The sequence below is a fragment of the Triticum dicoccoides genome, chromosome 3B (assembly GCF_002162155.2).
Source record: "Triticum dicoccoides isolate Atlit2015 ecotype Zavitan chromosome 3B, WEW_v2.0, whole genome shotgun sequence".
NCBI lineage: Eukaryota > Viridiplantae > Streptophyta > Magnoliopsida > Poales > Poaceae > Triticum > Triticum dicoccoides.
Window position 1 is genome coordinate 3,706,500 of NC_041385.1, and position 12,645 is coordinate 3,719,144.

The window sequence follows — 12,645 nt, forward strand, 5'->3', positions numbered from 1 at the left end:
TAGCCATGATCTGCCTTGACGTCCCTCTCATGGGCTGGTGTTCCTCTGTGGTTGGCTATAGCCGGTGGGGTGCACGTTGGTGCCCCTCGCAATAGTGCGTCTCCTAGATTTAGCAAGTGGCACGCTTCCATCTATAAACCCCTCACTCCACACCCGTTGCTATCATTATTAGGCTAGAGATTGAAAGAGAAAGGCACACGAGAAGCTGGGCTGACCTCCTGCAAATATCTCTCATTCTTCTTCAATGGAGGCTGCCCATGGCGCAGCAGCATCTATGGACCTGTCCCTGACGCTGGCCCCCATGCCACCAGCAGCACCTCCATCCTCCTCTGTTTCAGCTGCAGCAGACCCCGCTGCCGGCGACAGCGGCTATGCCCATGGCCATGGTGGTGGCGGCCGTGAAGAGAGATCATCGAGGCGGCTGTTCTCGTGCCTTTTCTGCGAGAAGAAGTTCCTCAAGTCGCAGGCGCTGGGCGGCCACCAGAACGCGCACAGGAAGGACAGGGGCGCCGGCGGCTGGAACGCCAGCCTCTACCTCCAATCCGACCACGACGACCGGCCGGCCACCACGGACACGGAGGCAATGGCGCCAGCGAGATGGCCAAAGGCGCGCCTTGACGACGGCGGCGAGGAGCAGTTGCAGCAAGAGCAGCTTGATCTCAACCTTAAGCCTTAATTAGCTAACTCGTGTGTACGTCTATTTTTGTTACTACTATCTTACTTTCAATCTTCTTATCCTGTTGGAACCCGCTACCCAATCTTCGTACTGTCGTGTGTATATACTTTGGTTTGTACTACCAACGGTCCTCCCCAAGTCTAAGGTTAGACATCTATAACCACGATGGGCTAATTTCATTCCTATACGTCCGCTGATGCGTCTGGGCAGTATCCGAGAGTGTCTGCTTTGACGGCACATTTGTTAGTGCACATAGCCGTATCCCTCATATAATATGCATGAAATCTCAAGACTTTTCTTGAATTTTCTAGAGTGAATTTTTTCATGGGTTCTTTGTCTCGGAAAAGGAAAGATTTTCTTCACCCTAGGCCATGATAAGGGAAACTTCAATGTCGTGCTTCAAAAAGCCTCTAAACATTCGGACATCACGGTCCAAACACTTTTTGTTATCCAACGTCATGCATCAAATGTCCGTGGACTGGTCCGGATGTCTGAATTCCTACAAATAAAAAACAACCTCGTGGGAGGTTTGGGGGAGTCTGGATGCCCGCTACAAAAGACTCAGACACACCAAGCCCACTCAAAACCCCTCTTCCAGATCCTTTTTCCCCACTCGGTCCCTCCCCCTTGTTTTGTATCCGCACACACCAAGATCGCCGCTGCCGCTATACCACTCTGGCCGCTGGCCAGTTCTTGCCGGACCTCCACTGCTCCACCCAGTTGCCTTGTACTTCGCCGTTGTTCCACCCTGGATCCGGCCGCAACCCAGGTATCCCCTGCCCTGCCGACGCCATCCATGGCGGACACTGCCTAGTCAGTGGTCAACTCGGTCAAAACCACCTGACTTCGTGAAAACCGCGAGGAGGGTTGATTTTTAGACCACGTGATTAGTTCGGGGTACGGTGTAGGATGACCGGTTTTGAAATTTGGGGTTTAATTCTAAAGTGAGTTTATAGTTCAGGGTTGTGATGTGGATTTTTCAGTAGTGGAAACATATATAGTTGAGATGTGGTTTTGCCATGCTTTTGACCTTTCCATATAACAGAATAAGGATCAACCAATGCACGATATCAACAAGAATCACCACCAAGCTTTCAGCACCTCTGTAGGCATGATGTACCTTGACGTCCTTGTGAGCTCGTGTTCCTCGTGATTTGCTATACCGGTAGGTGGACCTTGGCCCCCCTCACATTAACGCGGCTCCGAGATTTAGCAAGCGGTACACTTCCATCTATAAACATCCTACCCATGGCTAGCAGTAGGCTAGAGAGTGAAAACCACAGTCGAAGCCGAGCTGGCCTGCAAATATCTCCCCATCTTCTCCACTGGAGGCTCCCCATGACGCATCATCTTCTTTAGACCTGTCTCTAACACAGTGACACTGCCCCCCATGCCACCATCATTACCAGCATCACCACCTCTATCCTCCTCAGTTTGGGTTGCAGCAGACCTCGCTACCGACGACAACAGCTATGTCCATGGCCATGGTGGCGGCGGCGGCGAAGCGAGATAATCGAGGCGGCTGTTCTCGTGCCTCTTCTGCGAGAAGAAGTTCCTTAAGTCACAGGCGCTGGGGGGCCACCAGAACGCGCACAAGGAGACGGTCGGAAGCTGGAACGCGCACCTCTACCTCCCAGCCAACCACGGCGACCTGCCGGCCACTGCAAGGACTAGGGCGCCGGCGAGATGGCCAAATAAGCGCCTTGATGACAGCGGCGAGAAGCATATGCAGCAGCAGCTTGATCTTAACCTTAAGCTCTAGCTAACTACTCCCGTTCCTAAATATTTGTATTTTTAGAGGTTTCAAATGAACTGCCACATACGGATGTATATAGACATATTTTAGAGTGTAGATTCACTCATTTTGCTTCGTATGTAGTCACTTGTTGAATTCTCTAGAAAGACAAATATTTAGAAACGGAGAGAGTAGTAGCTTGTATTCCCTCCGTTCCTAAATATTTGTCTTTCTAGACATTTCAAATGACTACTACATACGGTTGTATGTAGACATATTTTAGAGTGTAGATTCATTCATTTTGCTTCGTATGTAGTCACTTGTTGAAATGCCTAGAAAGACAAGTATTTAGGAACGGAGGGAGTATGTAGTAAGTGTTTACTATCTTCCTTTTAATCTTCTTATTGATTATTCTCCTTGAACTACTTAGCTAGTGTGCCTGTGAGAGAGAGCACTAGACGTACAAACCTACTTAGCTACTCACTACTCAAATGCATACGTAAGTATATATGCCGATCCGGATGTACGTCCGCATGTTTGTACTGCACTGTACATATACTCCAAGGTTATAATTTGGTCAACAAAGTATAGTGTTTTGTCTCATTAATCTGTTGGATATATGTTCACAAAAAGAAAGAAAAATCCGTGCTTAAGTTTTGCATCTTCTGTTTCCATGGTCACTGTGAAGCTGGACGTTGTGTTGTGTTTTTGTCATTAGTTGCTGGTTTGTAGGCTACTCCGATTATGTTTGAGGGTGGAATTGTCAGCTACTCCCTCTGTCCCAAAATATAAGACCATTTGACGGAGGGAGTGGTAGTGATGCGGTCTGAACCTGGTTTAGATGCTGCCAGGATTTCCTTGTCGATGTCATGAACTATTTATCAATTTCAATCAAATTGGGAGCCAGGCTTTTTTATAGAAGAAAAATGTTTGTGCGCCTATCTGTATGTCCCTTTTTTCAGGCGCTTTCTCCCACCATAGATTGTTCATTGTTTTCTAACATCACTTAGGTACATGAATTCAGGTTGTCCAAGTTAGCAACAGGAAAAAAAAGAAGCTAACAACGAGAAAGCTAACATTTGCTAGTACCTCCTGAAACTTTATTTTGCGACCTTGCGTGGCTGTTACTCGCAGAATCATACAGGTGTGATATAGTCAAATGACATGCTTGAAATCTCAAGACTTTTTCTCATCAATTTTCCTTTTGAGAATGCCTTTTCTCCTTGATTCTCATTCTTGGACAAGGGCAGACTTTTCTCCGCTTGTACGCCCTGGTGAAGTGACATATGCATCGCAAGGAATCTTTTCATGCGTGCATGGTCCATGCCACCATGCCTGCAAAGCCGTACGTCGATTTGTACCCCCTGCGGATTACAGGACCGCTAGATGATTGTTGTCTATCTGACTGACATATGCGTGGCCACCAAGATACATGTGCGCATTTTATTGATACGTGACACAGGGGTGAGCAGTATGAGTGTGCGCGCATGTCCCATGTTTATATAAACAAAAAGAAATGAATATCATAGCCTATATAAAAATTAACGAAATACCCCACCGGCCGCACAAATTTCACTGGGCCCATCGATTACGCTCACATGTTGAATGGTTCACGCTGGCCCCACGAAACCCTTTCTCACCGTCCGTCTTGGCTTACTCTATCCCGGTTTATCAATGTCCTTTATATTTTTGGTGTAACTTTGATCGCAAAATTACCTAGTAAGCTATAAATAAATATAGTCAAAGTATTATTTTAGAAATTTTCATTGCTCTATACCACCTATGGTCTTCCCCTAACTCCAAGGTTATACTTTGGTCAACAGAGCATAGCGTTTGTCTCATTAATCTGTTGGATATATGTTCGCAAAAAGAAAGAAAAATCCTTGCTCAAATTTTGCATCTTTTGTTTTCCATGGTCATTGTGATGCGACACGTTTAGTTGTGTAGTGCTTTTGACATTGGTTGCTGGTTTGTAGGGACCTGCAATTCCCTTTTTCCCTCCTGCGTGAGGTTGGGCTTTTTGTATTACTGTACCGTGGCTATGTTTGAGGGTGGAATTTAATTGTCAGCTAAGTAGTGATGCGGTCTGAACCTGGTTTAGATGCTGCCAGGATTTCCTTGTCGATGTCATGAACTATTTAACAATTTCAATCAAATTGGGAACCTGGTTTAGATGCTGCCAAGATTTCTGTTTTTCGGCGTTCTCCCATCAAACATTGTTTTTTTCTTCTAACGTTAGTTTATACAGAAAGCCTATAGCTCCCAAAGAAAAGAAAGAGGCCACCTTCGGACTAGCTTGTATTGTTACTATCCCAGGTGGCTTCGTTTAGAAAAGAACGAGGCTACCTCACACTATTGTATATATCGTGAAACACACTTGGTAGATCATATATATAATACTGCTAATTGCTTGTTTTTTTTTCTGGCGTGTATTTTTAAACAAAAGGGAGGAGCTCCCCGACTCCCATTTTTACTAAAAGGAAGCCACAAACCCAAGTATCACATCAACCTCAAAGGCAGTTTATAACTCACTCAACACACCAAAAAAAGACTTATTACCGACATGCCTGATATATGGTCTCACTTTTCTGGATGAACAACGAAGCTAAAATGAGTAAAGCACAAATCTTCTCATGAATCTTTCCTGCTTACAAAGGTTGGGGTTGATGGCGAGTTCACATATGGGGCCAACATGATAAAAAAAACTCATACATTTGTACCCTCATTTGGGGCTAACAATATTCTAAGATACATAAATGAACAAATGTACTTTTACGCACATGTCAATCTGACATAAATAAACAAACACCTTATTATTTGTGAGCACAACACTACTGTTAAAAAACACAACAAATGTAGCTCAAAATCATTATCTTGGTTTTAGTTTCTATTCTAAATCAAAATTTACATTCCCATTCTCCCATAGTTCAGAACTGAGAATGTTGTCTCATTGTATATGTTGCAAAGGACCTACCATAATTGCTTAGGATTCTCTAACAACTCCAGCATGATCATTCGTCATGTTTTTCTCCTCTTTTTAACCGTCAACAGCGCAATCATACCAAAGATATATCTCCTAAGTCGGTGGTCTAACTACTTTTTACATAGCTTCATAGCAAAGCACGGGAACTTTGCTAGTAAGAATAAAGCTCACACCAAAAGAAATAAATCCCTTCGTGCTAAGTAATAGTAATACTCCCTCCGTTTTTATTTACTCTGCATATTAGAGACCAAGTTTATACAAAAAGTACAACTATTTACTATAACAAATATATATGATGTGAAAGTACATTCTATAATAAATCTAATGATATTGATTTGTTATTGTATATATTAATATTTTTGTTTATAAATTTTGTCAAAGTTTACGAAGCTTGACTTTGACTAAAGCTAATACGTAAACTAAATAAAATAGAGGGAGTATCATGCATATATCCGTTGCCAGCGCTGATAAAATAAGTAGATGAGCCAGCAGTGCCGCCGTACGTCCAGCGGTCCAGGAGGCCAAGATCGAGCACTGTGTGCACAGTTGATGCATAGTGCTTCTCTTAGAAAGGACGATGTATACTGTAGATTGAGACCTGAGCAAAGTATGCCAGCTGAAGTGAAGTGTGTGTCTTGGCATGCATGCCGGGACAGACCGGGTCATAATTCAGACCTTGTCAGGACGTACGAACCGACGACGACACAACTGATCACTACGTTTGTGGAGGCATCTCCTTTTGGCCATGTGTAGGTTTTCTTGTTATGTGCCGACATATGGTACATGCATGTCTTGGCACTTGGCAGACTGAACGAAGAGGACAAAAAGAGGACTTATAATATTCATACAGGTTTGCTATTTCACATCTAGATGTGAAATAGCTATCTCACATCTAAATGCATAGCCATTGGATTTTGTCCTGTCTTTGAGATTCGCGCGTACAACTTTGTTCGTCCCGCTTCGTGCGCGCTCACGTCACTGGTGCCGTTGCCTGTCTCGCGGCCCGTTCTTTCCCGTGGATTTTGCGTAGCGGGCCGTTGTTTGTTGTGCTGGCGGGCCGTTTTTTGTCTCTGTGGGAGCAGGTTCGTGAATTAAGAGGGTGGCGATTCAGTTGTGTCCTCTTCACATCCTTCTCCTTCACGAGGCATTCATTTCGCCTCGTTCCCCATTCTCCTCTTCGTCAGTTGCTCCTGGAGGCGACGGCGACTTCTGGAGAGCTACAAGAAGAGAGAGACGCATTGGAGTGAGTTGCATCTGTTGTTCTCCCCTTTCTTCTCTTCTTTCTTCGTGTATGTGGTTTGCTCACAGATCTAGTATCTAGTTTATGGGTTGTTTTTGTGTGTTAATCGATCTAGGGTTCGTGCTTCCAATGCCTCCATGAGTTTGTTTATTTTTGTTTGTGTGTCCATCGATTTTAGGAAAGGTTTTTTGCCCGCTCGCAATCCCCCTGATTGTTAGAAGCACGAGGCTCCTTTTTTTTTGTCTGTGTTTTTCGATCTATCTAGTGGTGGGTGGAGCTGCTGGTGAGGTGAGGATTTCGGGTGTAGATAAGGATTGATAAAGAATTGAGTGTGTCACTGCTCATTTTTGTATAGATTATAGCCTCTTTTTTTGGTAGGTGGGGGTGTTTATTTCAGTGTTAGGGTTTGATGGATGGAGCAGATTTTTGTTCAATCTCTCTGATAGACTCACGGAGGATTCAGAAAGATTTTTTCAGTGCCATGTGGTGTGTAGTTTGTTTAATGGGGCCGATTTTACATGCTCTGCTAAATTCCCAGTAGATACAGATTCAGAAACATTAATGTTCAGAAAGATTCAGTGTTGTGATTCAGATTTTATATGCTCTGCTAAATTCACAGTAGATACAGATTCAGAAAGATAAATGTTCAGAAAGATTCAGTGTTGTGATTCAGATTTTATATGATCTGCTAGATTTTTTGTGTTTGTCTTTTTTGTGAGCATGTGGTCTACTTGTTGCAGGCTGAACTCAACTTTTCTAAGAGTTGTGAATCAACTTTTTTTATATGCAAACAACTGAATATAAATAGAGAAGCAACTCAGAGATGAATCAGCATAGACCATGTGTTTTTTGTTCAGGTTGATTTTTTTGGATTAGTGTTTTTTTGCTAGACTCAGTGGCAGATTTGTACATTTGTTTTATGTTTTAGCAGTATATAGTTGATATCTGTATTAGTTTTAGTATGTATGTTTTGACAGAGCTAGTTTTGATTTATATCAGTCAATGTTTTCATTCATTCTTTCTTTTTTCAGTCATTTGTTTTTGTGACATTTGTTTGTTTCTTTATGTCAGGTGGCGGCGATTGCTTGGGAGCGAGAAGGGGAGGGGGAGGAGAGGAGCAGCCAAGTATGTGGCGTTTTCCCATGATTTATGTGTTTTTTTATTTCTTCCCATTTTAGATTTAGTAAAATGTCATCTGTGTTTATTTTATGTGTATAGGTTAAAGTAGTGTGCACCGGTGGTATTAAATTAGTGTGTTAGTCACCGAATGGTTTTCCGAGCAAGCAATTTTCTACTTGTCATGTATTTGAGGAAGAGAGATATGACCCACCCCTGGTTTTGTATTTTTGAATGTTGGGGTTGATGCTATGTACATATATGTATGCATTTTTTGATTGAATCATGGGCTGCATTAAAACTGAAGAGTTGAGATTGAATTTGAATTGTACTTTTTCTCATAGCAGACTATGCATGCCTTAGTGTAGACGTGAAGATAAATTTCTACAGATTTGCTATTTTCACATCTAGATGTGAAATAACTATCTCACATTTAAGTCCAGAGCCATTGGATTTATTCCGTCTTTAGATTCGCGCAAATCGTTTTTTTGTCTCCGCTAGTACATTCTGTCGGGTTCGCTCGTGTTTTGTGGTCTGTTGTGCGGCCCGTAGTCGATGCTAGCAGCGGACCGGGGGCGGGTTTGTGGTGTTTGTTGAGCTAACGGGCCGTGTTTGTCCATCTCAGAGCAGTTTTGAAGAGGAGGGGGCGACCATCCTTTTTTCCCATCGCACTAGTTTCTCCCCGTTCCCCATTCCTCCTCAACAGGAGCTCCAGGAGGCGGTGATTTCTGGAGAGTGAGATGGGAGAGAGACGCAATTGGAGTGAGTTGCCCTCGTTTTCCTTGTTTTTTTGCTCTGTCCGGTTACTGTTCCTTGCTCACAGATTTAGCACCATCCTCTGTTATTTGTTTGTGTGTTCATCGATCTAGGTTTGCCCCTCAATTCTAGCCAAATGTGGGTAGGGTTCGTTACAGTTTAGCACGTCCCCTTTTTTGTTTGTGTATTTGATCTATCCACGGTTTGTTCCTCAAATTATCCAAATGTGGATGTGGATTTCAAGTAGATAAAGATTCAGCAGGTTGTTTTGGGCGATTTAGATTGAAAACAATAGGCAGTCTTTTGTATCTCCTGCTAGAAGTTTAGTATATCTTTGTGTAGTGTGCGGAGATTCAGTATCTCGTGCTAGAAATTCAGTATAATCTTGTGTAGTGTGCAGAGATTCAGTATCTTGTGATAGAAATTCAGTATAATCTTATGTAGTGTGCAGAGATTCAGTATCTCCTGCTATAATTTCAGCATAATCTTGTATCAATCATAGTTGATTTTTGTTTTTCAGTCTAGATCCATGTTCTTCCATTTTCCATGTCAGTACTTCTGTTAAGTTTTTGTCCAGTATAACAACTTATACATGTGTTTTTATTTTGTCTTAGTGAGTATTTGGATCAATGTGGCAGGCTAAAACCAATTTTTCAGTCTAGATATTTTTTTGTTTGAAAGAAAAGAGATGAACATAAATAAAGAAGCACCTCACGAATGCATCACCTTATACTTTTTTGTCTGTGTATTTCATCAATATAGGTGTTTTCTTTTTTCAGTTCACCCAAATGCGGGGAGTCGGGTGGATTTCAGGTAGTCAAGATTCAGTGTGGTGGCTGCGTAGTTTGTCTTTTAGTTCACCCGAATAAGTTGTCCGTGTTAGCTAGCTGAATCGTCGGGTAAACTTGGATATACTATACTGTATACATGTTTGTTTTCCTCCAGGAAATTCGCCTGTCATGCGAGAAACAGGTTTTTGCCTTTAAATGAGGCCGGTAGTTTTTAAGGTGGCTGGAGGCATTGAATGGATCTTTTCATCGTGTTTCCTTTTAGGTGACTGAGTTGTGTGTTGAACTTGTGCTGGTAGGCCTGAGCCCATGCTTATGCTTTTGAGCGGCACCTTTTTCTTCCTCTTCTTTTTCTTACCATGTGCATCCATCCTTTTTTTAAAGACTTCCAACTTCAGCAATAGGTTCAGAATGTCTCCGCCTTAGTTTTGATTCTAGGCAGAAGGTAAATTAGTCTGCTGCCAAACTGAGCTTTTCATTGGGCTACTAATTATTTTGGCTTTTATGAACATTCATTTGTTTTTTTGTAGGTTTTTACAGTATTTGTTATTTTTCCAGTACAAATGGCTCGGTTTCTGAAAAGAATCTTTTTATCCATGCAGGATGGTGTGCCCAGACTGTCATTCGCATTGCGAGAATGACAACAAGCAGATATTTTTTTGAATTGTCATTCGTGAGGGCTCCAAAGCCGCCCTCACCAACAGTGGTAATTTTCCTTTTGTTTCTTTTGTCGCAAATGTTTATTTTCATCTTTTTTTATATTTGCTAATTGTTTTGATTTTTTTTCAATTTTTCTTTTTCTTTTTTGTTGTTGTTAACAGAATATCCCATGCACAGCCAGTTGATATGCTGTCGTTGTGAATCTATCATTGACACACAATTGGGTTTTTTTCCGCTACAAGGCGTTGTCTTAGTTGCAAGTCCACCATCAACACACAACTATAGGCTTCCTACATAACGACGCTCCCAGTTTGCAGGTCCATCATTGACATGGAATTGTGGGTTTTCTTTCTAGTTGTTTTTACTCTAGTTGCAAATCTATCATTGACACACACTAGGATCTTTTTTGTAGTTATTTTTGCAAGTTGACCCTTGACTCGCAAGATTTTTTGTGTAGTCATAGTCGCCCCAGTTGCAAGTAGACCATCAACTTGCAACTAAGCTTTGTAGTTTTTTCTCATGCCACTTGCAAGTCGACCTTTGACTCGCAACTGGTTTTTTTGTGTAATCATAGCCGCCCTAGTTGCAAGTCCATCATCGACTCGCAACTCGGACTTGTATTTCTTTTTTCATGCCACTTGCAAGACGAACCTCGACTCGCAATTAGGATTTTTTGTGTAGTTGTAGTCACGCCACTTGCAAGTCCACCAACAACTTGCAACTCGGCTCGTAGTTTTTTCCACGTCACTTGCAAGTCGACCCTCGACTTGCAACTGGGTTTTCATGTAGTTGTAATCGCCGCAGTTGCGAGTGCATCATCAACTCGCAACTCGAACCCGTGGTTCTTTGTCTCATGCCACATGCAAGTCGATCCTCGACTCGCAACTAGTTTTTTTTGTAGCCGTAGTCAGTTGCAAGTCGGTCATCAACTCGCAACTAGGCTTGTACTTTATTGTTTCATGCCACTTGCACGTCGACCCTCGATGCGCAATTGAGGTTTTGTGTAGTTGTAATCGCCTTAGTTCCAAGTGCACCATCGAGTCTCAACTCGGCCTGTACTTTTTCTGTTTCATTCCACTTGCAAGTTGACCCTCGACTCGCAATTCAGATATTTTGTGTAGTTGTAGTCACGCCAATTACATGTCCACCATCGACTCGCAACTCGGCTCACGTCACTTGCAAGTCGACCCTCGACTTACAACTGGGGTTTAATGTAGTTGTAATCGCCCCAGTTGCAAGTCCACCATCGACTCGCAACTCGGACCCGTAGTTCTCGTTTCATGCCACTTGCAAGATGCCCATTGACTCGCAACTTGGGTTTTTTGTGTAGTTGTAGTCACGCCAGTTGCAAGTCCACCATTCACTCGCAACTCGGCTCGTACTATTTTGTTTTATATCACTTGCAAGTCGACCCTGGACTTGCAACTGGGGTTTCCATGTAGTTCTAATCGCCCCAGTTGCAAGTCCACCATCGACTCGCAACTCGTGCTGTACTTTTTGTTTCATGTCACTTGCAAGTTGACCTTCGACTCGCAACCAGGGTTTATTTGTGTAGTTGTAGTCCCCGCAGTTGCAAGTCCACTATCAACTCGCAACTCAGCCTGTACTTTTTGTTTCTTGCCATTTGCAAGTTGACCCTCAACTCGCAACTGGTTTTTTGTGTAGTTGTAGTTACGCCAGTTGCAAGTCGACCATCGACTTGCAACGCTGCTCGTACTTTTTTGTTTTAGGTCACTTGCAAGTTAATCCACGACTTGCAACTGGGGTTTCTATGTAGTTGTAATTGTCCCAGCTGCAAGTCCACCATCGACTCGCAACTTGGACCCGTAATTCTTGTTTCATGCCCACTTGCAAGTTGCCATTTGACTTGCAAACTAGGTTTTTTGGATAGTTGTAGTCACGCCACTTGCAAGTCAACCCTCGACTTGCAACTGGGGTTTTTATATAGTTGTAATCGCCCTAGTTGCAAGTCTACCATCTACTCGCAACTCAGACCCGTAGTTCTTTGTTTCATGTCACTTGCAAGTCGACCCTCGACTCTCAACTAGTTTTTTTGTAGTCATAGTCACCCTAGTTGCAAGTGCACCATCGACTCGCAACTCGGCTTGTACTTTTTTATTTCATGCCACTTGCAAGTTGACCCTCGACTTGCAATTGGGGTATTTTTTGTAGTTGTAGTCACGCCCCGTTGCAAGTCCACCATCGACTCACAACTGGGCTTGTAGTTTTTGTTTCACGTCACTTGCAAGTCGACCCTCGACTTACAACTAGGGTTTAATGTAGTTTATAATCGCCCCAGTTGCATGTCCACCATCGACCCGAACCCGTAGTTACATGCCACTTGTAGGTCGCCCTTTGACTTGCAAAATCAGTTTTTTGTGTAGTTGTAGTCACGTCAGTTGCAAGTCCACCAACGACTCGCAACTCGGATCGTAGTTTTTGTTTCACGCCACTTGCAAGTCAAATCTTGTCTTGCAACTTGGGTTTTCATGTAGTTGTAATCGCCAGTCGCAAGTCCACAATCGACTCGCAACTCGGACCCATAGTTCTTTGTTTCATGCTACTTGCAAGTCGACCCCCAACTCGTAACTGGTTTTTAGTAGTCGAAGTCACCCTAGTTGCAAGTCGACCCTCGATGCGTTATTGGGGTTATTGTGTAGTTGTAATCGCCCCAGTTGCAAGTGCACCATC

At 43.1% G+C, this 12,645-nt stretch overlaps 1 protein-coding gene and 1 pseudogene across 1 annotated transcript; both read left to right on the forward strand.

Annotated features, from left to right (window-relative positions):
- The first annotated feature begins 244 nt into the window (after nucleotides 1-244).
- LOC119280397 (zinc finger protein KNUCKLES-like) lies at nucleotides 245-745 on the forward strand. The gene has a single exon (XM_037561257.1). The coding sequence runs from the start codon at nucleotides 245-247 to the stop codon at nucleotides 674-676; it is 432 nt and encodes a 143-aa protein (XP_037417154.1). The 3' UTR covers nucleotides 677-745.
- Nucleotides 746-1,787: 1,042 nt separating this feature from the next.
- On the forward strand, nucleotides 1,788-2,438 carry LOC119274173 (annotated as a pseudogene).
- The last annotated feature ends 10,207 nt before the right edge of the window (nucleotides 2,439-12,645 follow it).

Bases quoted from the DNA above. Each gene is read 5' to 3' on its own strand.
- LOC119280397 (XM_037561257.1), top strand. From the start codon at position 245: ATGGAGGCTGCCCATGGCGCAGCAGCATCTATGGACCTGTCCCTGACG.